We start from the raw sequence: 26,510 nt of genomic DNA on the forward strand, positions 1-26,510 counted from the left end.
GACTACAAGAAAAAAAAAAAATTCCCCCCAAAATCCTGCAAACAGCCATTTTCTTTTTCTTTCTCAGACCACTGAAGTCAAAGAACACAATATAAATGAGATGAAAATGTAGTCAGTGTAGTCAGACTTCTCTTTTTGGTCAATAATTGAACTTTCCTGTTTCCAATAATAGGATAAAGTGTAACATCTTTCTGTGTAAGATAACTCGCTGCAATGAGGTCAGTAAACACTGTATTTGGAAATGAACTTGCTCGGCCTCACTAGAGTACCTGTCAACTGTTCAAAACTTCCTTTTTTAACTCTTCAAGAAGCAAAAATTTAGCTTGTTTGATTTCTTTATATTTTGTGTATCTGGGATAATGACCTTGTCTAGGACAATGCCCACTTGTGTATTGAAAACTGAAGGCCAGCTGGATTGACATGCATTTTGTATTAATGCTGGAGAGGGCTAGTGTTCAGTAGCCTTTTCTTCTGTAAGAGTATCAGTAGTGGATTGATATGAAGTTCTGCCACCTCCTAGCCAACCACAAATGGAAATACAAACACATGGTGCCATTATCACCATCTGGGTCCACAATAACAACGAGGAACTCCAGAAGTCAATTTATATTAATTCTGATGAAAACTCTTTCAGTTACAGAAGTCAGTACTACCTCTATATTGGTCATAGTTTTAATGTTGTCTTTAAAAGTTTCCAGCAGGCTGCATTACACAACCTACTACCGTTCACACAGGTATAACATAGGTCTTACTCAATGAATTATCTGACACCCTGCTTTCAATGGAAGAATGTGTGCTATTTTAGGATATTTTTCTTCAGCATTGAAACTTCCTGGAGCTCTCTGGGAATCATGGATATCAAGCACTTCCAAGACCCTGCAGGCCTAGTTGCAGATACACAGAGGACATTCACCCAAACAAAATCCTCTTCAGCACCACATCCTGACCTGAAGCCATTTCACCAGTTTAAACAGACAGCAACAACTGCTTAAATATCCTACCCAGATGAGAAAGATAAAGCAGGGGATTCAAGTTAAAGAAATCTCCAGCATAAAGCAATGAGACTGTCATTATCCATCAGGCTACTGGATATCTTAAGGTGTGCACTGGAAGGAATAATGGATCCCCTTCAAATCACTACCACATTCAAAATGTTATACACTAGAATTTAAAAAATACATATATTAAAAAAAAATAAATAAGATCAATACAAATGCTTTAGTTGCTGACAAAACAGAAATTCTCAACCTAACAGGTTTCTAAACCAGAATGCTTTTCCCCCAGGAGGTGCAGATTCCTGTTTGGCAACTTTAAGCCTGCTGACAAGAAGTTCATTTACTTTGAATTCTTCATTCAAAGTCCATGGACAACAAGAACTCCATGAAATACAAGCTTAAAACTAATGATAGATCATGAAATCTAAGCATGCCAACAGAAGTTTGAAGTCTACTTGTATGGTACCAATTAGTCCAACAAATGAACCATCCGAAGAAAACAGAATTATTTTTCTATACCTTTTCTTTTTGGTAACAAATTATTAGGCTTGTCTTAGAAAAGTTTTAATGGGATCAGTTAGCATATTCTATATTCTTAGTGAAGTAAATCCCTGTCATTATTTCACTCAGTTTGCAGTATTATATGATCTTCCGAGACATTCACATTGGAAAAACACACGATATTTTCATCACGAACTTAAAGGAATAAACAATTAAACAATGATTCTCGTAAAAGCATATATGTTATTTTATTAAGTGGTATGATAAGCTTAGGGGCATACATCAGGACCAAAATGGTTGTAGTCATTAATTTAAGTAATAAATCATAGGCCCTGCCAACAATGACAGCAAACAGATGCTAACAAGAAAATGTATTATTTAATATTGCCATGTGTTATAAAAATGTAAGTGTTTAGGACATGTCTTAAATTTTTATAATAATATGCATTTAATACATTACTGTTTTGACACATACAAGAATCAAATTTATAGGTCTCATTCAGCACTTGCTTTCTCTTCTGTGAATACAGAATGGATTCCTGAGGGAAAAAAAGCTCAAGAAGTGAATGCTTCAAATGGATGTTTGCAACAAAATCAAGTTGTTTGTCTTGCTGTCTTGAAGTAAATATCATAAGCATTGAATCGCATTAAAAAAATCAAAACCGACATATTTGCCTTCACGTAAATGGAAGTTTTTTCTGAAAGTTCCCAGGAAATTCAAACAACTATGAAGTTTATCTATATGTAGATAGCAAAAGATTTTATCATTTGGTACAGAGTTACAAAAACAGTTCCTTACGATCCTTTTGAACAGAATGTTGGTATTTTATAACTCTCAATGAGCCTGCTAAGTTGTAAGAATAGCAGAAGTTTTATTCTCCAATGTATCTTATTATTAATACCTTACATCAGTTTAAACAATACCATGGAATGCTACAATGATTTTCACCAACTACATCCCTTGCAAAAATGCTCAAAACCCCCCACAAAATCTAAGGCAGTTTGCAGAACTATTGAAAACATTTACTCTTCCATTCCTCCTATTCATACCCACTGTCTTTGAGAACTCTGAAAGCCTGACAGAACGACGATCTGACTCAAGACCTAACAACTGAAAGCTTAGGAAATGCAATTATGCCTTTTGGCTAATCCAGCCACACTAAACAGAACCACTATGTACACACACCTTTTGCAGCACTGCATCTCTGCTGCTGTACAGCATGCTGCATGAGGGTCAATTGTTTCTAAGAAGATCACTGCTTTTTCCAAACATTTTTGTTTTGCTTTAAGGAAACTGGATAATAGCACTCCTGTTTGTGTTCTGTTTCATTTTCAATCAAATCCTCCAGGTATCAGCATAGTTCCTTTCTTGGAATTGCTTCAGTCAATGCTTTAAAACACTTGAGGAAGCAGTGATCAGAGTATGGAAACTAAATTTTCTTCATTAAATCTACTGAAGCAGATATTAAAAATGCATTTAATATACTGGAGATGGCTGGTGGGCATCACTGACTGTGACAGGCCAGTTACTGATGAGCTGCTGTCAGACGGCCTTCTCAGCAGGGATCTGTGTCTAAGGCTGCTGAAGGACAGCAATATCTTCCCTTGTGTGTAAGCTCTATTCATCTCCCAAGTATTTACTAAATCACAGACCTCTGCACACAAACCCAGCGTTTCAGCGCATGCTAACAAATGATGGATGGCCTAGTCAATTCGTTATGTCCTGAAAGCGTGATTTCCTGCCATTCCAATCATCAAACCTCCAGAGCCTTCAGAGCTGATCAGTCCTGGAGAATATATTTTGCAGGCTCTATTAAAGAAGTAGAGGTTCTTTCCATTAGTCTCAAACTTTTTTTTTTTTTTTTCCCTGGCTGATTTAAAGAGAACTCCCTCCTTCCCCCCTCCTTCCAACAGCACCACTGCTACTCTTATCTGTGTCAAGTATTCAGGGCATATACTGTGAGCGTGTTCGTAAAATAGCACTCCTGGAACACCAACCAGTTAAAAAGACAGATTTTGTTTTTGACTGCTATAAAACACTACAATCTTTTATTTAAATTCATCTATACATCTTTATTATGTAACCTAGACAACCCCCAAAACATTTTGTAACTTAGCTTCTTTGATCAAATACCTTTTACAGCAAGGGAGTGCTCAAAAGGACTTGTTTTCTTTGTATTTGCCTAGTGAAACAGATCAGAGCTCTCTTAATTGTGTTCCTCCTAAAAGGATAAGCCACTTAGGAATAAACTTCCGATGTTCCAAAGACAGGTTAGCTGTCAAAGAAATAAAGCTTCCAGATTTCTCCCTTTTCATAGCAAGGCAATATACTTGACAGCCTTTCTTCTACATGCTAGAGGAGAAATTTTATTTAGCTTACCTATTCAATGATCTATAGGAGCAGAATATACATACCTCACACTTCTTACTCTGAAACACTGAGCTTCAAATGAATCAGCCTACACCTGCTGAAGAGTTAGTTGTCTTAAGGTACAGCGTAGTTTTCAAAGGTGGTATAATAGATATGGGTAAGCTTTATGTAAATAAGCATTTGGTTACTCTAAAATGCAGAGACCATGAATTTCCATGCTTGCTAGGTGTGATCCAGCTATTGCGAGCACAAACTAATCCACATTGCCCTACCATTCACCTCAACCTTGACCTGGAGATTAAACTCACTTTTATTGCACACAAAGGTCATCTGTGTTAGGTCAAAATTCAAAGTCCCTTGTCATCTAAGGTTGATATATTCCAACCTTTCCTACTCTAATGCATCAAATTTTTCATGGTGAGGTCATATTCAGCAGACAGTGTATTCAGCAATTTATTGTGCCATTGTAATATATCCCAGAATATGACTGTCCAAAAAACAATACATGAATAAAATATTTTTCTCTCAGATGTACGAAATCGCCTCTGCTCATAAAACTCTATCCTAGACTTGTTTGCAGACTTCAGAATGAAACAGTAAGGAACTGGTTATAAAATATAATCAAGAACTACCATTTTTGTCCATTGTACAAGCAATGTGACTATAAAGGTATTCTAAAATACACAAGTCAATTAAAATGCACATATGGTCAGTGTTAAAACTTCCACTTCATCCTTACTTAACAACAACCGTAATCTGGCCCTTAAATCTGTAGACATCTGTTGGTCTCTCTGATGACACCAATCTTGCTTTAGAATGAAATACTCAGTAGTGTTATAGGATTTACACTTCTGTTCTACTGCCGATTATCACTACTGTATCATTTGTAAAGTGGCAAAAAGTACAATCAAATTAAACTTTAAGAAGCAACATAGTAACATTCATTGTGACAAAAACAAAGCCTGCAGCTTTGACATATAAAAGGATTTTCTTCCTCCCTCACTTGCTTTTTCTTGCTTTTCCTTTCTTTTTTCTTGCTTTTCCTTTCTTCTTAATTTTCTTTCAATTTCCTTTTCTTTTCGTTTTGGTTCTTCTTTCTCTGCTCCCCCCTACCCCTTTTGTCTTTTCTTTCTCTTTTTGCTCTTCTCTCTCTTTTCCTGTTTTCTCCCCCTCTTCCTCTTTCTTTCTTTCCTTCTGTACTAAGCAAGAGCACTTAACACAAAGAGCTACAACAGATTCAGAGCACATTTTTTAATTACAGAGAACTCATTGCCACTTCTGCTCTAAGAGACCTCTTCCAATCCTTGTATTTCACCATCGGTTCTTCAAAGGATACAGGACTGGCTTCTAAATCGTTTAAATAAATTCCTCAAGGCCAAAAAGGTTTACTTTACTCTGCCAATATGAACTTCGCAAGTGTAGTTAAGCTCTTTCCGTCTTTATTTTTTATTTTTCTGAACAAATTGGACTCCTGTATTGTAGCACTTCCTATACTGCAGGGGAAGAAGGTTAAGAGAGAAAGGAAAAAAAAGTTAGTACTCAAGAATTCAAAAAGTACAACCTTAATTTCGGCTGCACATTTCAAGCAAAATTTCAAGGCTAACCTTTAAAATAACTTGGCATTTTACTAGGATGGACAATGTATGTGGGAATCCTTGTAAGAGGATGATTACACCTAAAAACACACAATAAAAATTGTAACAGAAAAGTACATCGCACTTCCTTCAAAATTAATTTCATGTTGGCACATGCTTCTACATGCTATCTACACTTTAGCCAACAGAAACAAGCCAACAAACCTCCCAAAAATCCTTTCCATTTCTTTCCAAAGAAATCCTGAAGGCATCCACACCCTTAAGGCTTAGAATTTACCTGTACTAACATAAGATTTTTCCTTCTACATCCTATCTAAGGCTATTGGAGAACACCAAACCTCAGTAAAATTACATTGCCCATTCTGAAAGTATCTACCGTTAACAATAGCTATCTTTTAAATAATTATCCTACTTTTAATCTAAAGAATAAAGGATGAGAAAAAGTCCTTCTAAGTTATATGACAATATAGTTAATTTCTGTGATGCAATACTTTGTACCACAGAGAAGAATTAGCCTCCTTCCTATTTAAGGCCACACATGGTGGCCTTAAGCATAACTAAACAGTTTTTCAGCATGATGCACCAAACCCAACCAGCTGCAAAGCCTCTAAGGCTTGTGCACTGGCATTTACAGTGAAATCAGAAAACCTGTACTGCAGTCTGGTTTATCCTACCAAAACTGTAATATCTTACCAAGATACAGATCACAATCTGACACCAAGGCTTCAAATAGCAAGAATATATATCCAAATGGAACGCTATCAATTCAAAGGTCACATCATTACTTTATAAATTTGTATTTTGTTCTAAGAACATTTTTATCATGCTACATTTTATTGTAGGTCATTTCTGAAAACTTGTGTATTTTTAATTTGCTTTTCAAACAACAAGCCAGGTTTACTTCCCAACTCTTATTATCAATCTGCTCACATGTAAGGTTAAACATAGCTTCAAGAACATAACAAACGTTGAATTACATTAGGCTTCTGCTGCGTGTAATAGGCAAAACCAAACAGTAGTATAAAATGTTTATTTCCTCTTAAGTTTAACATAAAGTCTCCAAGTCTCTGCATCTCCACTAAAATCCATTTTCTACTGGTCTACTGAAATCAAGGAGGCGGCTAGTGAGATTTTATTATTACAATTAGTGAGAATACAGAAAAGCACAGGGAGCTTAACCTATGCCTTTGTTTTAAGAAATAAATGTTGTTAGCTCTCACGGGCACAAAGGCAACTTTCTAAATGAGAATTACTTGATAAATGCTTGTAGACTGAAGACTGTTCATCTGCTTTCCAAAATAATTTACCTACTATTCAGAAGAGCAGAGATTGCAGGGAAACTGCCAAATTATGTCCATTTTGCTGTGATTACAGCCTTTTCAGAAAGAAGAGAGTGTAACTGATTTCTCACACACCAGTAGGTTGGCTGCCCACAGGTAAGATTTCATTGTCTAATATACTTGAGCTTGTATATACAGAGCACAGAGCTCTGAAAGCCACCTAGACATCCAGCTGCCCTCTGCTCTCAAGCTTCACTGCTAGTCCTCTCTCCTGGAACAAAAGCTCCAAGGAACGTTACAGCACGGAACAGAGAATTCTCCTTTTACCTTGACTCAATCTCCAGGCTTCTTTACCAGCAGGTACCAGAATCCAGAGATCGAAAGAAAGAAAAACACAGAAAAAAAGAGGCAACAGTTCTACCTTCCTGTTCCATAACCCAACCATTGTGCACTGATCAGTACTAAGAAGCAGCAGCATAAAGGAGGAATGAAATTATTCATGAAAAGATAATATATTTCCTTGTAAACAAAACCAGCTGGAAGAGGAAAAACACACATATCTATCACAAACTCTAGAAGCCAAAAGGAGGCAACAATGACAGTGGAGAAAGAGGAATAAAAGATCACAGAATCATTTGGGTTGAAAAAGACCTCTAACATCGCTATGTCCAACTGCTAACTGGCACTACCAATTCCACCACTAAACCATGTCCATAAGCACTGCATCTACACGTCTTTTGATACCCTCCAGGGATGGTGACTCAACTACTTCCCTAGGCAGCCTGTTCTAATGCTTCACAACCCTTTCAGTGAAGACATTTTTCCTAATATCCAACCTAATCCACCCCTGGTGCAACTTGAGGCCCTTTCCTCTTGTTCTATTGTTTGTTGCCTGGGAGAAGAGACTGACCCCCACCTCACTACAACCTCTTTTGAGGTAGTTGCAGATGTTAACTGAGTCTTAAATAATCAGAAGTTTGGCTGGTTTGGATGTCACATGTTTAAAATTCTTTAAAGGCCTTTGTTTCGGTATGAACCATCACTAAGAAGAAGATAAAATCAAGAAAATAATAAAAAATCTATTTTCTAATTTACATTGTGAGATGTTACCACGCAGACACATTATTTAATAACAAATCTTGTTGGTGCACTTCCCAGGCCTGGTGTGAAGTATGTTAAAACCAAATAACCACGCTTAAAAAAAAGGCCAAAATCCACTCTGACCCAGCCTATTACCTTTTTCTCTTGCTTACAGGGCGTTTAGTCCCTTGCTTATTGGTAAGCTTCCCTTATGTTTCTGCTGTAAGAAATGCTCATCCTTATCGCTAAGAAGAAAGCTTTTACAGATGATGCACAAACAGAACAGTACATCTTTACACAGATGCTCTGATGAAAAGGTAGCAAGTAAAGACTTGCACAGAGCAGCTGCTATAAATTCTAATAGTTTGAAATCCTAGCACTTTGAAACTCCCTATAAACATGATTTGCACTCAAAGGGCCTCAAAAAAGAATGCTTCTTTTATAGGAATAAAAGTGGAGGCACTGAAAATGAAGTCAGGCTAGAAGCACTAAGTTTGTTTAACAATTTATAATTAAGGAAGAGAAACAATACAGACAACACTAACTGTGGTATGGAGGAATACATCACTCCTAGATGAACTGAAATATCTTCCACAACAGTTCAATGCAAGGACTCAGAAAGTAAGGTTTCTGACATCTCTAAAAGAAGAAAGACTAGTCAACTGGCACCGTCAGAAAGTTCCTGGAATCCCTAAATCAGACATAACATAGTGTAAAAAACTCAGACTTAAATAGAACAGAAACAAACCAGGAAAAACTCTGTGTAATAAAAAACAAGACAGTACTCTAATGAACTGGGTCAGCAAACCTTACACCCTTAGAAATCTTGGCAGAAGACAGAAGATTCTAGCAAGAAAAATGTAGAATTCCATCAGAGTTGCATACCAAGAAGAGCAAAATATTGTACAAGGTACAGATTTGAGTAGGGTCCAGTTATTTGTCAATCATGTTCTATTGATAGGAACTTCAGGAAAAGTTTTCAAAGAGAAATTAATCACACATTCCCATATTCAGAGAAACTGAGGTTTTTGGCTGTTCCCCTCCCCCCCTCGGAAACAACTACACTCAACTTGGGTATGAATCAAACTCAAGCTGGACTTTCCCAGGCAAGTTAAAATGGTACTTGAAAATATTAAAAGTTTAAAGGTCTAACCTAAATCTTGTCACCATGGATAGGTAATGCTAAGGTAATTGTTTTGGAGAAGATTCTACTGGTGGGTACTTCTAACTTAAAAGAGAAAAAACAAGTGCTAAAGAAATGAGATTGTAACTCGCCCTACAATTGGCAATCCAATTTAGACATTACTTCTTACTGAGAAAAATACTATCACGGATGAACATCAGTTCATGGCTTCATGGCTAAAGAGAAAGCAGAAGAATCAAGTACAGAAGTTACAAAGCAAAACACAAATTACTAGCCAGCAGATAACCAGGTGAGAAACAAAGCAGGAAAGTTGGCACTCTTTAGAAAAGCACAACACAAAGTGTTCAGAATTAGCAGTCCAGTGTTGTATATGTTAAGAAGCTCAAATGAACTGCATCCGATTTTGGCAGAGATTTGTCATACTTAGCAGACAAAATTCCATTTTGATAATCCTCATATCATCCCCAAATCCTGCTGTTAAATACAAACATGTTGAACGTAAACATGAATGATAAAGTTGAAAGACAACTGCTAAGCATGTAACCAATACCTTAAAAACAAACAAATAATTTGCCAGTTATGGAATAGAAATGCTGCACTAGCAGAAAAAGAACGGGAATTTGATTTATGAGTTTCTATTTTGGAAATTACACTAAATCTGGGTTTTCCATAACATTACAGGCTTGTAAAAAGAAGAAAGTATGGATGCTGTTATAAAGATACTTATAAACACAGAATTACAGATCGTGTTGGCAGCCACTACACAGCACACTTATACACACTAAATTGTGGCAATAATTTTGTGGAAATTACAGATTGCTCTTAGGGACAAACTGTAGAACAACCGCTGACCCATAACAAAATATGAAACGTACTTTGAAACAAAAAGGGAGAGAAAACTGTGAACTGTCAAGAAGCACAATAGGCAAGAGAGCATATAGTAGATAAGACAGTATTAGAAAAAAAAGCCTGAGAAAATGCAGAGAGTCCAAAGACTCTCAGGATCTGTGAAGCAGTAGGAACCAGAAATACTTGAAAACTGTCAACTTATTTATTGTACTCTCAGTGGAATACTGATCCTTCCTGGGAATGAAAGTGCACAGTGAAAGCAGCTTTTCTGGATGTACTTCCTAGTTTGAACCAGTGACCCATAGTAATGACAAACTGTTTATGGATACCTTCATACCACTGCAACCACCTTGATATATTCTGGAACATTTTCTTTAAAAGACTGAATTAGAAAGTTAGGGTTCTATTCTGTTTTGAATAATAATAATAAATAAATAAAAAAAAAAAGGCAAAGAAGTCCAACTAAACTCCTAATCCCTGCAGAGAATGACACAGGTTCTAAATTATAAAAAAAAAACTTTATACAGAAAATATAAGCTACAAAATTATCAAACAGGTAACTTGTAAGAGCCTCTAAACAAACACTCAGGATGGCAAACAATTTTACATATCTCTCCAGGCAGCCTCTTTTACAACTTAATTTTTACAGAGAGTACCCACTCTTCGCATCATAACACTCACCTGTTTCAGTACATCCCCCTAATTTGCAAAGGGAAGCAGTGGTGTTTGAATGTATTCTAAAATTTTAACTGCAACTCAAAATCACTATCCCAACAGATTTTGCTACTTCAAACTTTCTCCTCTGAGGGTTTCTGGCATCTGCCCTACTATGATAAATAAACAAAAAGACAACAAATAAACATCACTTGCTGAGCCATTCACAGAAAGGAGACTTACAGAAGAAGGAAACTGTAACTTCCTCAAGCTACACTTAAAGTAGACATTTTAAAGATGTAGCAATTCAGTGACTGAAGTAGCAGATGAGACGAAATCTTGTACCCATCATTCAAACATCAGATTTTAGCTTTCTCTTAGGATGGGGAAACAAAATTCAGGAGAGGCCTACAAGCAGAAACTCCATAAGAGGACATTCTGATCTCCTAATATGGGTGACAACATAACAATATGCCATGCCAGCAAATCATGGAAGAAATAATTATAGCTAACCTCTGCCTTACAGCATTTGCCACACCTGAAGCCAGATGGTTTAGAAAAAGCATAATGTTTTCCCTCATGTAATTCCATGTTCTGTTATTAGTGCTTTTTTTTTTTTCCAGGAGTAATCAAATTCTGAAACTGAGGAGCCAATGGATGTTCCACAGCCTCAAAGGGATACACTGGGAAGTATAAGGCATCAGCAGAAAGGCCTGGTAGTTTTCTGACAAATTTTTTTTCCATAGTAGAAGTGCTTATTTCTGTGGATATTGTAAGCAGGTTCCTACACACAGTGACTGACTTGGCAAACCACCCCAAATTCTGTCTTTCAAGACAGCTTTAAAAGGAGTCTAAAAAAAGAGAATATTGTGCACGTGTGTGTGTGGATGTATGCATGCATACATGTGTACAAACACTCTTCAGTTTCATTGCAACCAAAGCGGTAACGCCAAGCGTACACTCATCTGAGATATGCTGTCACAGTAAGTGATTTCCCAAGCTGCACAAGTACTGTGCAAGTTGAACTGGGCTCCGCAACTCAATGTGCTCACTGAACCAACCTCTTTGCTTCATCATCACTTCTTCTCTTCAACAGGGTCAATGCCTCAGCTTGATTTTTAACTACATTACTTTCCTGAAAAAGGAAAAGTTTTCATTGGACAGTTTAAAAGCCTAAGTTAGTGTTGGCTCTTCATCCACTTACTGTAAGTTACACAGAGGCAGTTTTCCCAGTCACACCTGCCATAAGATTAGCAAGGCTTGCTTAGGAAGCATGTGAATGATTTTTATTTATTTATTTATTTCCACCTCTCACCAGAGCAGTAGAACATCTATGGATGTGCAGCTTTCTATTACAGAAAAGATGTTTCTGGTGCATTTTAAAGGTAGTACTACAAGTTTCCCAATGGAATCCAATTTGGATTCCTCTCCAATTCTACCCAATTTGGTATTAACTTTCTCTTGCAACATGCCTTTTATAACATGCCCTTTACAACTTTGTTATTATCAGTAGCAAGCAAATTTTAGCAATGAAGATCATTGCATGAAGCGCATCCTGATCCTTTAGGTTAGACCTTTAAACTTTTAATATTTTCAATCCTGACCCTTCCACAGTAGCCTGTGGTCATTCTGGCATGCCTCTGACAATCCTGAGTGCTGTTCAGATGAGAAAACAGATGAATGGTCACGTGGAAGTTGCTGATCTCTTCCAGCCTTCAACTGAACAGAGATCAGCACGATGTAAGAGGTCCAAAAAGGCCTGAAAGCCCCATTTCCCTATACCACGAGGGAAGAGGAACCCCAGGCCTCCTGCTTTGGTATCACCCAGAGAGGAAAACCCCGAGTCCTAATGCTTCGTGCGTGTCAAGAGATGTGCCTGGTGCTTTGGACCCCCATGAGAGCTTTTATTTGAAGGTGCAGCCGGGGGAAGACGCACACTTTACTTTGTGCCTAACTTTTCGGGTCCCGGCGAGCCCTGTGCGTCGCCGTCGGTGCAGGTGTGCGTGTCCGAGTGACTTGGTACCGTCTGGGGGCTTGGAACTGGAGGCACAGGCCGGGGCTGGCGGCACGGCCCCCGCGGCCCCTCGGCCGAGCCCGCAGGCCGCCGCCCGGGCCCCAGCCGCCCGCCCCGCGCCGGGGGGTGCCGCGGCGGAGGGCAGGGAGCACTTACCTAGGGAACTTCTCCTTCAGCTTCCGCAGGCTCTGCCGGGTGGGCTGCACGTGCCCCAGGAACTGCGCTATTTCGTCGTACTGGGCTTTGCTCAGCTTCATGCCTCGCACCGCCCCCCCGCCGCCGGGGCTCCGAGCGGCGCGGCCGTGCGGGGCGGGGAGAGGCAGGAGGCACAGCGCCACCGGGGGTCGTGGCGGCCACGGGGCGCCCTTCCCGAGCAGTCCGCCGAGAGCACCGCACCGCACCGCACCGCGCCGTGCCGCGCCGCCGCCTGCCGCTGCTGCCGCCGCCGCCCGCAGCCCCGCCCCGCTGCCCGGGGCGGAGCGGCGGGGCCGGGCCCGGCCGGGCCGGAGGTGGGGGGGAGGAAGGCGGCCGCCATCCCGCGCCCGCCGCTCGGCTCTGCGCAGCCGCCCGGCCGGCAGGGGAGCGCTCCGAGCCCCGGCCCCGGCCCCGGCCCCAGCACGGTGTAGCAGGGGAAGCTGGGCCGCGGCCTGCTGTTCTGAAGGAAGAATTTCAAGGCCGTTTGCAAAAGTGGCTTAGAAACTGCTGTTTCTCCTACTTTTAGGAAAAAAAAAAAAAAAAAAAAAGTTGACATAGTGACGCTACAGCTGCAGGTCCTAACATCCTAACAGGGACCAGGACCTTCAAGGACCTGGTCCAACCATCACCCTACTACCAATATCACCCCACTATACCATGGCCCTTAGCAGCAGGTCCAACCTTTCCTTGAACAACCCTGTGGATGGTGACTCATTAAATACCAGTAGGCACGTTGCCAGCCTTAATTTCTGTGCTTGCCTTTAAAAAATAATACCAAATAAGATAGATAACATCCTTTTATTAGCAACATTTGTAAGCTGGATGTTATTAAGTAAATTAATTCTGAGTAACAAGTATGAGTATTCCCTTTAGTTTTGGTTGGATCACATTCATGAGCCATATTCAGGCTACATTATTGCCAAATCTATATGACTTGGAGTCCCAACCTTAAGATTTCAAACAGAATCAGACTTGCAGGATGGTTTGGTTTGGAAGGGACATTAAGGACCATCCAGTTCCAACTCCCTGCTATGGGCAGGGACACCTCCCACCAGACCAGGCTGCCCAAAGCCCCATCCAGCCTGGCTTTGAACACTTCCAGGGATGGGGCATCCACAACTTCTCTGGGCAACCTGCTCCAGCACCTCACCACCCTCATGGTAAAGAATTTCTTTCTAATGCCTAATCTAAATCTACCCTCTTTTAGCTTAAAGCCATTAGCCCTTGTCCTATCACTGCACTCCCTGACAGAGTCACTCCCCAGCTTTCTCGTAGGCCCCCTTTAGGTACTGGAAGGCTGCTATAAGGAGTTTTCATGGGAGCTTCTGGATCTATGGCCTAAATATAACAAGCTTCAAGCATTTAGTTGCCTCACAGTAAAAGATAAGTCAGTGCCAAATTATAAGATTCCATTTATAGATACTCCATTTTGTAAGCCAAACTATAGATTCCATCCTTTACTCAAAGACCAAAAATTAATATGTGAAATTGACAGAATATAATTATTTTAAGGGAGAATATTATTTAACGTAAAAATACCTTATTTAGCTCTCTGAAGTAGTATCCTTGGTACTAGAAGATTTGTGTATTTGGGACAAAGGGAAATGTTCCTTTCTATATGATACCCATTTTAAAGGCCCATGAGGTTACAATAAAGAAACAAATAGATAGTGGTCCTAAATAAATAAATAAATCTCCCTCTCTTTGTTGTGAAATTGTTTTTTAAAACAGTAATGTTACTACCTATAACTTCTAGGTTTATCTCTGTTCATCTCCCTTGTTCAGTAGTACATTTTCTTGGCTATTATTTTTAATCCAATGACACTTCAGTCTGGAATACAGATGTGGAATAGGTTAGAAGAACTGTAGTATAAAATTACCAGTTTATGGATCAAACTATGAATGTCTGATATGTCTATGAGATATGTGTTGGATATGCTTCACAGATTCTTGTACTAGAACAAGGTTTTGTTTTTTAAAATAATTTTGAAATCTACAACTAAATAACCTTCTAGCACAAAGGTTCACTGAAACCAAGATGAGCTAATAGCATGCTGTCGTAAAGAGATAATAGCCCTCAGATATAGGAACCACTGCTTTTCATCTCAGAGAAGCATTTACAGTGATATTTAAAACATAGATGGGGAGTTCTGCATACAAAACGTAAGTCACTCTCTCATAAATTAGTTAGTACAGAACTATTCCAATGAAACGCTCAAAATTCCAATGAGAAAAAAAATGAGATGTTCCTATCAGTAGCAGTTGATTGCATATTTTTACCCATCAATTAAACAGCCATTGCAATTTTAGTACACAAAACAAAGATTAGAGCATGTGTAGTTAATATGCTGGTATTTATATTGTAAGATGTTATGAATGATGGAAGCTTGCAGTAATCCAGTAAGCAACTGCATGAAATACATGAGGGAAGAAAACTGCACAAAAGCCTTAGATTTACTTTTGGCTCAGGGAGCATCATCTACCTTGTTTGGATGCTGGGGGAGCATTCTCAGGAAACATTGCTGTGTGCTTGCTTAGCTCTTATATTTTTTCCTAGGTGTCTGACCCTGGCAGCTGTTCTTCCCAATTTTTGCCTTGAATCTATCTGAAGAAAAAAATGGGGGAAAAAAGGAAGAAGGCTTGTAAACTGTAGGGGAAAAAACAAAGACAGGGAATCGTAGTGAAACACCTGGCAGAGGACTTGCAGTGATACCTACCATTGCTTTTAGAGAGTCAGCCCACAGTTGGTGTAGGAGGGTAAGTAATGGTGCCTTGGTCTGTTTTTTATTTTATTTTATTTTATTTTATTTTATTTTATTTTATTTTATTTTATTTTATTTTATTTTATTTTATTTTATTTTATTTTATTTTATTTTATTTTAACTGTGATTAGCAGGTGTACCCCATTACCTTGAGAAGATGATTGCATAGTGTGATTTACAGCTGAGTTCAAATACGATTCATCAGTCTCCACAGAGCTTAAAAGCACTATGTTTTGAGAATAGATAATGATAGTATGATATTATGGGCAATCAATTTATGCCTGAAGTGCAAGTTTTGATTTGATTTTTGTGACTTTCCAACTGTCTTTTTACTTTCCCACTGCATTTCTTCACAGGCACAATCTCTGGTCCATGTTGTTTTCTCTTGTAAAATTAATGCAAAGAAAGCTAGTATTCACTTGTTTTTTCCAGTTTGTTTGTATATGTTAGCATTGGAAACTGTGGTAAAATCTTACTTACAACTGACTGAAGAGGCTATTAAAATTTTCTGCTGCTTGTAGTATTCTCACTTCATTCAGTTTAGTGTACATTCTTGCATGTACTTTTCAGTCTTTTGATGTATTTTGTGTGTCTTTTGTTATGAAATGTAGCTCCACTTATTTTACATTTTTGTATTACAAGAAAAACTTGAGCATGCTTCCACTTAACTTAGTAGCAACTACATGTATATCTGTAACAGGTCTAATAAACACCTCCACAGGGTACAGTTGTTACCTCATAAACAAGGAGAACCCTCAGTTTATCATCTCATTTGTATCCATAGGTTTTAATGTACTTTCTGAAAGTGATTGTATTGTGAAACAAACCGCAGTATGTTCAGTTTGTTACACAAAGGAAAAAAAAAAAAGGAACAGGTGGTCTATATATCACTGTTAAATATTGACTGTTTTGCCAATTCACAAGATAAGTCACTGTTTTTTAATGTTTTTCCCCTAAAAGTGTTTGTGGGTTTGCTTGATACTGCAGTAATGTGAAAAGCACAACAATAACAGAATGGTTATACATATAGCAGGATACCAATTCAAAAAAGCAGGTGGGCATCATTCTCCTTCTGGGTCTTCAGACCTGTTGCTCATAATCACAGTCACTGTGTCAAATTAACATAGTTTCCTGTACTCCCAGTATTCCCAGTATTTCTCTCTTTAAAATATATATTTGCTTATTGAAGTAATTTGGAAAAAAAATGTCTGCATTTGCACAGTGTTTTGCAAACATTGTTTTATATACATGGGGCCTGCCTGATCTATGATCGATTGAAAGTATATCAACTTTAATGGACTTGAAAACTTGGACGTTTTTTATGGTTCTAAGCTGCATGTTTATGTATTTTCTGTAAGATGCTGTAAAAGAATTTTGAAAATGAGAGTTATTTAAAAATCAATTTCTATAACTGAGATGTTAACATGCTCGGAGTGTTCATATTCTGCTACTTGACTCCTCTGTAGTTCCACATGATGAAATTTCTGGAGTTTTGATCTGCCTTTTAAAACTCTCAATAGTCGGATGGAGAAACCAATGTGAAAATGTCTTTCCGCTTTCAAATTCAATTACTTAAAGTTAATTTGCCCTCTTTGTCTATATGTGTTAAAATATCATCAACTACAACATACTGCTTTTTTTCCCCAAGGGATTTCAGCTTTATTCCTTGTACAAAGAAAACACTGTAGCTGTGTGATAAATGAGATTGTTTTCTGTAGGACCTTTGCCTCATTTGTTGCAGAATTTGGAATACGTACCAGGTGAATGAAGCAAGAACTACAGAAAGAAAAGGTGTTAAGATAGTTTGCTATTGCCAGGTAATACGGATTCTCTCCTTGCCTCATTTGTGGACTTTTTTTATGGAAGCTTAGAAGATTTGGTAGAATTTTCTTTCCATGTGGCCTTTTTTTACACAACATACACATTATTCTGTGCCAGACATATAATTGAATTACATAGGTGCCATAAGCTGCTGCCTAAAGAGATCATCCTGGCCTGTTGTGGTCAGTGTCAGACTGACCTGTGCACTTTTATCTCACTTTTATTGCTACTGATAATTTTGTGCATACAACTGTCAGGCAGACCAGCAGATCCAGCTGAAAACTTACCATGCCAAAAAAACCCAAACAAGTAAACAAATAAAACTAAAAATATTATTATTCATCTAATTCAACTTGTGGATCCAACTCGCTGAATAGCACATGTACAACGGGTGCGTAGTCAGAGGCAGCAGGGCTACTTCTCGTGGACAGTGGCAGAGCCCTGGGGGACTAACCTTACAAAATAGAGATCTAAATTAGGTGCCAACGATTACACAATATGATTATCCTGCATATGTTCTGCTAAGAATTTACATTTAAAAGCCTTCTTGCACAAAATGCTAAGCTCTGTCAATGGGACTGAATTTAATGGAAGTTGTACTTTGAACATGCAGAGTACTCAGCACAGTACTCAGGAAATTGGGGTGCTAAGTGTATTACACAGGAGAACCCAAAACAAAGGACAGTTTGGGCCTAAATCTTTCATCTTACATATGTATGAATGAAATACAAATACATATACACCCCTACACAAAATTATATGAAAATGCACAACAGATGAAAAGGTTTATTTTGGAAATAAATTTGTTAATATGTATCATCATGCTAGTGTTTATGCAATAAACTGCTATGGTAATAAGCTTCATTACAAAATGTAAATTTCATTAGCAAAATGAAACTAGTAAGACTATTCTTAGTATATACATCATGGACAGCATTCAATAAATAATAAGTGAGGCCAAATTTTTAATTTAGAGGTTAAAAAGTACTGGAAAAAGGTGCTGCCTGTTTTCTGTGCAAGTAAGGCAAAGGAAGAAAAAAAAAGGAAATTAAGAATTATTTTATAACGCAGATAAGCAGAAGGACTGAATCAAGGTTGCACAGCAAAATGAGCAATATAACTTCCACATTTTTCAGTCTGACGGTATAACAGTAATGCTGCAGTGTGTAAATATATTAAGACAAACTTGTAACCAACTAAAATATAACAATTGCGGTGGCATAAAGATGCACTTTGTGTTCGATTGTTTTCAGTTTTCAGTATTTATTTTTTAGCCTGCTTATTAGTAAAATTCAGTGACTTTGCAATGTGTTTTCCAGGCATTCTTGTGAGACAGCATTTGCTAAGTTGTTTTTATTAACTTGGTAGAAACATAGTATGCCAGTGCATCTAAGTACCCTGTCTGCTTCTCTTTTCTTACAGCCAAAAGTATATCAAATAGAAAGGTAAATCCTACACAAGCCTAAAAGTAGCTCCAAGATTGCATTTTATTTTTTTCCAACAAATTTCTGAAAGAGGAACAAATTCTGCATAACCAGGAACTATGAAAGAGATACCAGGTTGGTGTTAGCTCCCTGACCCATTGACTCAGCCAGTATCTATCAGCTGGCACCAGAAACGTAGATTTGTAGGGCTGTATGCTGTTGTTTGGTTCTTTTTTTTTTTTCTTTTTTTTTTTTTCTTCTGTCCATGTCTTTTTGCTTCCACACAGAGGAAATAAATGAAAAAAGCAAAGGGTTGTTTGCATAGCTTGCTATGACTCACCACATGAGCTATTTGACTTTAATGGGGGCTGCGTATGATTAGCCAGCCTGAAAATTAGGATCTTATTATGCGTAGTCTGGAACTCTCAGCATATGACAGTTTTTCAGGAACTTTGAATTATTTTAGATTAGAAAAGCTTTGGGAGGGACATAAAGATAGATTAAGGGTTTTGTGTGCCTTTTTTATTTTTTTCGCTAGCGGTGAAATTTCTGTTGTCACCTTATACTTAAGGACTTGTATTGAATCGTTCAGGTTTCATTCACTGATTTTCTTCCCAAATGTTTGATGCTTTATTGCCCAAAGATTCTTACCTCTCATTACATGTCAAGTATTTTCACTGTAAAGGATTGTAATATTCTTGAATGATTGTTGTCACAGAATCATAGAAACATAGAATGCAGCTAACCCGAAGAGATCATGTAGGCAGCCGGATCAGATATTTGATGGTATCTGATATAACTGCTCTGTCTCATACTGAAATATTTCTAATTTGTTATTGTAGACTTTGATAATAAGGTTTTTACCATCTCCACTACGTTCAACACGTTCCAGTATTTTACTTCACTTGAAGTTTGAAAGCTTGCTTCTAATGTTTATTTCCAGTTTCACGTGTTGCAAATTAAACCATTTACTTTCTGTTCTGTACTTTGAGCAAAGTGAAGAATCACTGTGTTTTTTTTTTTTACTTTTTTCAAGGTTATTATAGTGCTGATCCACTTCTTCCATTTTTGTCTTACACTGCATGCAAGCTCAATTCTTTCAGTCCTTTCTTGTAAGCCATTCTTTTCTCAAAGGATTGTCACTTTTTCCTTTACATTTTGCAACATCTTTCTTAAAATCCAGTGTAAAAACTACTTCAGCTGAGGCACTTTGTTTTGCTGATTAGACTGAAAATTCTCATATTTTCTAAGCAAGACTTCTGGGTATAACTTCTCAACTTACTGAAAAAAAAATCATCTTGCAAGTTTTTCTTCTGTCTTTATGCACTTGTCTGTTTGCTGTGCTAGCTCATTGAAGTAGACCATTAAGGAGAAGTATGTGTAGCCAATAGATACTCAGGCCTGTCTCTCATACTAGGAGATTCAGCGGGCAAATTACAAGAAAATAAGAATCTGAAATACCAATGGGTGAACACTGTAATATTTTAAATATTTTTGCATGGAAATTTTTAATAGCATTACAGTTTTTTGAGTCTTCCATTTCTTCTGAAACCCACTCTTTCTAACACATGTAAAGCATATTTGACATTTGTAATAATGGAATGATTAGGCATGTTACTGACATCAAGGTTTAAGGGACCAGGTGACATAGGGAATTTATGTTCCACTCTAATCCATTTATCGGCCTCCTCTGGGACCTGTTTTTAAATCTAACTCAAGCCATACCAATTGGAAGGAAAAAACCCTACCTAATCCAACAGCCTAGAAAACACATACATGTAAGAAATTGTTGTCTAAGATCCCCCAAAGCCCCTTTTAAGTAATTAAGTAAGTAAAAATATTAATGATTTATATTATGTCATTTTCTCTGGAATCATATGGATATTTGTTCAGATCTAGTGTTGTTCAGTTCAAGAATCAAGGGAGGTGATACTGATGGATTAGTTGAGCCACTAATAAATGAAATAGAAAAGTATGTAATTCCATAGAGCAGTAGTCATTAATGATTTATTTGCACATCATATCATTTATTATTATTATTATTATTATTATTATTATTATTATTATTATTATTATTATTATTATTATAAATCTTCCTGAATTGATAGTGCTTTCTCTTTTGGTCAGGGAGAAAAGGTTTGGGTGTACTTACATCATGCAAGTATCTACAGTAATACTAAAATCAGTTGTTTCAAAGATATCCCAAGTGGCAATGTAGATTGCCTAAATTTATACAGTCCTGAAGTAGCCTCCTATTCCCCTGTAATAAAACAGTTGCTCTTTCTGTCCTATAAACTAAGTGAAACTGCCATTTGGTTAGTAATAAGAGATGTATAGGACTAGATTTTGTTTTTATGTACCTGAGTATGAATCCAGAATTATTTAATTGAAGTCAAAGTGATGTAAGGTTGTTCAGTATTAGTCACGTAGTACAACTTATATTGACATGGTAATGTAAAGAATGGTAACATAATTACTAGTATTACTTGATATTTGGCATTGGTATTAAGTAAAATTATCTAGAGAAATTCAACTCATGTGCCGGTGCAGGGAGCTGTGTATTTTACATGTTCATTCAGAATAATTTGCTGCCTACTGAAGTGCCAATCTCAGGGTTTAAAGATGAAAAATACACCCCTATTAGTCAAATATTTATGACTAGAACCCAACATATTTAAACTTTGCTGACCTTTACATAGTTATGACATAAATATCATCACTTGGTTATCCTTACCATTTATCTGGCATGGAAAAAGTAAAACAAGAGGTTAAGTAGTCCCTAAGGGTAAGTTAAAATGTAGACTACTGCCGTGTTGCATGGCTTTAGTATACCTAGTGTCTTTCCTGGCAGGTTGATGCTCAAAGCAATAACGTAGTTTGGTATATGATGCCATTTAAGAAAAAATTGTTTAGAAAATGAGTTTACAGTTTCCATATTTAGCATTGTAATTGTAAAGATTGTATTTGATAGTATTTGTGTTAGATCTACAAAGCCTAACTCTTGCTTTCTGTGTAAGCAGTTGTGTTCAAAATGAGTTTAAAATATAACTTAACTTGCTAATATATATATATGTTCTTTCTGATCTGAAGCCAGAAGGAAAGCCTTCATAACATATATGGTAGGGCTTTCATTAATTATGGGTCATAATTCAGCACCTCTGACTGAATTAGAGAACATCTTTTCAAAACAGTAACCAGAATAATCTTTAACTCCTGAGAAATAAAATAATCTTGCAGAAATAAAATAATCTTTCACAGAGAAATAAAATAATCTTGCTAAGTTCTTTATGGTTAATTACTTCCACTGTTGACTGGGAGTAGCCTGATTTGCACTTATCTAGCTTTATTTTTCTAACTTATTTTTATTACAGCTTGATTTTGGTAGGTTGTGTGCTAGGTTTATCAATTTGAAGTCACTGTTGCTGCTCTCAGTATTATCCTTTGTAACTACCAGGTGCTCTTTGGCAAAAGGAGGAAGTTAATGAAACAGGAGAAGGATTATAAGATGAAAAATGAAGCCTGTCAGAAGAAGGATAACAGAAAGAACCCAAGACATCTATTCCAGGCAACATCTGGTGTCTGTGAGGCTAGAAGAGGCAGCTGAAGCGGGCAGAAGTGGTACTGTGATCTATTCAATTTTTCCAGCCCTGTTTAGTAAGGATATCTTACTTAAATATAATGATGATAATGCCCCACTTGTTTTAATCTGGTGGCTGGATCACAAGAGATGGAGGAGTGTTAATTGTCAAAACATCCCTCGTCTCTTGTCTTTCCTTGTTTCTTGATGTTTCTCGCCTTGATGTTTCCACTTAGTAACCAGTACCAACAGTGCCTAAAAGGAGTTTATCCATGGACATGAAGCATTCAAAACATACTGTGGTGAATTTTACTATGGATATTTATGTGTCCTTAGGAGTTTCTTAGAAAACTGTTGCACTAATTCATGTGCTAAGAAAGAATATTTAAGCTATCATATCATTTTAAAGTTAATCCAAAAGGAAGCAAATTTTCTTACTTAAAATAGATATGGATTTTCTTGAGCCTTTGTAGAGGCTGGAATCTAGTTGTCCAGATGATCATCCCTGAATTTGTAAATGTAATTTAAATTAATTGAATCTCATGGAGTTCAACAAGGAGAAATGGAGTTGTACCATCTTGGGAGGAATAACGCCAGACACCAGTGCCTGCTAGGATCCTCTTGTCTTGCAAGCAGTTTTGCTGAGAAGGATTTCAGGGTCCTGCCGTAAGAGAAACTGACTATGAGCTAGCAGTGCACCCTCATGGCAGAAATGGCCAACAGTAACTTCATGGAGAGGAACATTGCCATCAGACTGAGGGAAGCGATTTTTCCTCTCTATTCAGCGTTGGTGAGGCTGTACATCAAGCCCTGTGTCCAGTTCTGGGCTCCACTCTACAGGAGAGATTCAGATATGCATATACAGATACAAAGTCCAGTGCAGGCCCACAAGGTGGAGCATCTTTCATATGAGTGGCTGAGAGAGCTGGGACTGTTCAGCCTGGAGAAGAGGAGGCTCAGGGGAAACTGTGTTAATGGGTAGAAATACTTGAATGTAGAAGAGGGAGCCATATGCTTCTCAGTAATGCTCACTAACAAGACAGGAGGCAATGGGCACAAATTAAAGCACATGAAATTCCATCTGAACACAAGAAATCACTTTTTTACTGTGAGGGTGGTCAAGCACTGGAAAAGGTTGCCCAGAGGAGGTTGCCCAGAGGTTGCACAGAGTCACCATCTGTGGTGTTATTCAAAAGCTGACCAGGCACAGTCCTGGAGAGCTGGCTTTAGGTGACCCAGCTTAAGCATGGAGGGTTGGCCTAGGTGAGGTTCCTTCCAATCCAAATGGTTTTGTGATTCTGTGAAATTTGTATGATGAAAGAAAGATGGTTTTAGGAAAAGTCATTGAAATATGTTTTGTTTAAACCCACTTAGTCTTTACACCTAGCAAGTCTTTACACCTAATAGGACAGTATTTTACATCTAGCTTTTTGTCTTTACTATAAGCACGACCCTTATTTTTGAGCTCTTTTAAAGCATTATATTTTTCTTCCAGTATTTATATTTAGTACAACACTTAGGCTTAATTTCTAGAAGATAAGAAGTGATTAATTTCTTACACATCTTTTATTTAGGATATCCAAATAAAATTAAGAATTTGCATCAGTAAGATTTTTTTTTCAAAATCTAAGCCATTTTAAGAAAAAAATTTTTACAATTTTTGTGACACTTCTGTATAATAAGCTGAAATGGACTTTAGTTATACTGGACAGCTTATAGACCAGGTCTGCCACATTGCATAGTCAGTCATTATATGTTAATTATTAGAATGGATATAACTGTGAGTATGATGATGTATTTGCACTCTGTACTTTTATGTATTTCTGTGGTAGTTTGTTAATCAAAGTCTTCTGCTGTGCAGGTCTGCCACTGTGGCAGAGCATCTGGCAAGCTTGGATATGTGGCTTCCTCTGACCACCTCAGAACATGGATAAGATGTATGATTACTGTACCAGTCTGTGTAGACATAACTGCCACGAGTTATATGAAGGGAGTTTGCATAGCTTTGGTCAAAAATAATCAGAGAACAATATCACAAAGCCTTTTGGCTGAAATTTGATGTTGTAAACTGCAACTGAAAATCTAAATAGATTAAGGATTTGATTGTCCAGTCCTCACAAGACCCAATTTCTCACTGATTATAGTAGTAAATATTTGTGGCAAATGTTAAAATTCTCGGAATGAACATTTGTAAAACTTTGTGATAAATTTTAAAAGCTAGAACTTCAGCATTCTGTTTGGATACTTCAGGCTTTCTGCTTGGGGAACTGGAGAACTGTTCCCTAGTTCTAGCAACAATTCAGGATGATGATTAATTGGAATATTCATTCTGTTAATTTACGAATGTGTATGGTGTGTTTTTTACATGCCACAAGGCTTTTCTGTGAATACATTTAGAGAGTTAACCCTTCTCTGTGTCCTAACATTAAACTCCACAACCAAAGTAAGTTTAGTTTAAGGTTTTATGGAAAAAAAATAAAATATTGACACCTCCTACCCTGAGTTTCCACAACCAGTGGTGAAACTATAATGGTTGGTCTAAAATAAATTTTCTTTCAAAACCGAACAAAAATATGGAGGGGAAAAACACTAGTACACTGGAAAAAAATAAACATTTTTTAGCAACAACAAAAAAAGTGAATCCAAAATCTTTGCATGTTTTTGGTTGGTTGTTTAATCCCATTCCAGTCATTGTTCTTGGCAGTGAAATGCCACAGAAAAGAACATTGGTTAAGGAAGTTTTAAGTAATAATTATAATCTTCCTGTTTATTGAAGTGAGAGAAAGACAATGAAAAGGAAACTGCTTCAGATCAATCCCTACTAATTTAAAGTATTTATAGAATCACTAATGAAAGCATGATTCTTAAAAAGCTCGGGAGAATATAATGTTGTAGTATATGTGCATTTATTTTCAAGTAAAAGTTTTTTTAGGTACTTTCCTAAGTTTCTTAAGTTTCTTTCTGGTTACCACTACCACTTACCTGTCCCTGTTACCAAACATAGTGATCTTTACTGATAAACTTAGCCCCAAATCAATAATTTCACAGATAGGAAAGTAAAACAGAATATAGTCCTTTGAATGAAAGTCATGTTAGTTGTCAATTTTGTAAAAACAATGTTATACTTGTCTTCTAAATAATACTGCAGAAGTCTCTTGTAAATCCTTTAGCAACTTCTAATCCTTTACAAGTTGTAAAATCATAGCTGAAAGGCAGGCAGAAAAGGAATGTGCAACTAAGACATCTGTTATTGTTATATCAATGATGATATATAACCAGATCTGAAGTAATAACATTTTAACAAGGACTAGAGTCTTATCCAAAACAAGATCTCATCCACTTCCACGTCTACATTTACTGCATTCATAAGAATGAAGTGAAGTTTATAATTGAGAAATCTTATCAATTAGTGCTTGTAGGACATCACAGGTATACTACAGTCTGGTTTAGATTAATAGGTTTGCAGCCAAGCAGTATCTTAACATACAGAGGTATCTGTAAACCATCTTAAAAGTAATGTATTTCTGTGCTGCTTATAGAACAGTATTCACTATTATAAAGTAAAAAAAAAAAAAAAAAGCTACATTTTGTAAATTCAGCACTGGGAAATTTGTTTACTACTAATGTATTTTCTAGCCCATTAAGGACAAGCAGCATATTATGCTCCATTTAATAAAAGATTTACAAGTCACTTGTGTGGAGGGTTATTCTAGAACAATTTTGGGGTGTAGATGCAGCTGTCTTTTAGAGATGGTCTGTTATTGTGTTGATTTTGAAAAACATTCTTAACTACATTTTAGTGCCACATAAGATCCAAAGGGTTAAGTGTTAAGGGGTAACTTGTTTGAAAATGACACAAAGCTACAAAATGGTTAAATAGTGAGACAGCTTGGAAATGGAAAAGAACTTTCCATCTGTACTGGGAAAGGAGAGATGGGGAGAAAATACATATATTTTTTAACCTATTGCCACACTTTTCAGCCATGTTAGTAAAAACAAAAATACGCAGTGGAAGAAATGCTTTTGCTTCTTTCCTTAAAGCCTTTTGGTTTAATTTTGGTAAAATAGTTAATAGTGCATTTTAGTATATTTCAATACCTATTCATCCTGTAATAGCTAGTTAGCTCTTAATTTTGGTGACTTCAGTGTGGAATTGATATGAGCTGAAAAAATGAGACCTATGTGCCATTGTTCTATATGATTAACTGTGGAGGCTGTGGCTTTATTTAAATTATGTAGCCCATGGGA

The 26,510-nt window shown here is 37.2% G+C and overlaps 1 protein-coding gene and 1 long non-coding RNA gene across 7 annotated transcripts in view; both read right to left on the minus strand.

Moving 5' to 3' along the window:
* The window catches only part of CDIN1 (CDAN1 interacting nuclease 1), a 128,893-nt gene extending 115,934 nt beyond the window's left edge, over positions 1–12,959 (minus strand). For 2 of the 6 annotated variants that reach the window (XR_005266066.2, XM_038179598.2), the window contains exon 1: positions 12,640–12,957. Coding sequence is in view for 5 of the 6 variants with exons in the window: in XM_038179598.2 (XP_038035526.1) it covers positions 12,640–12,740 (101 nt within the window). In the remaining variant the exon portion in view is untranslated. Of the gene's footprint in view, positions 1–12,639 lie in introns of all 6 variants that reach the window. The other 4 variants (XM_038179602.1, XM_038179603.1, XM_027457663.3 and 1 more) reach the window with 3 other exon arrangements.
* LOC140002651 (uncharacterized) lies at positions 1,633–12,631 on the minus strand. The gene is made up of 3 exons (XR_011809738.1): positions 11,531–12,631; positions 10,497–10,642; positions 1,633–5,360 (listed from the first exon to the last, which is right to left on the minus strand). It is a non-coding gene; the product is annotated as an uncharacterized lncRNA (long non-coding RNA).
* Positions 12,960–26,510: the final 13,551 nt, after the last annotated feature.

Source organism: Anas platyrhynchos, chromosome 5, assembly GCF_047663525.1.
Source record: "Anas platyrhynchos isolate ZD024472 breed Pekin duck chromosome 5, IASCAAS_PekinDuck_T2T, whole genome shotgun sequence".
Taxonomy (NCBI): domain Eukaryota; kingdom Metazoa; phylum Chordata; class Aves; order Anseriformes; family Anatidae; genus Anas; species Anas platyrhynchos.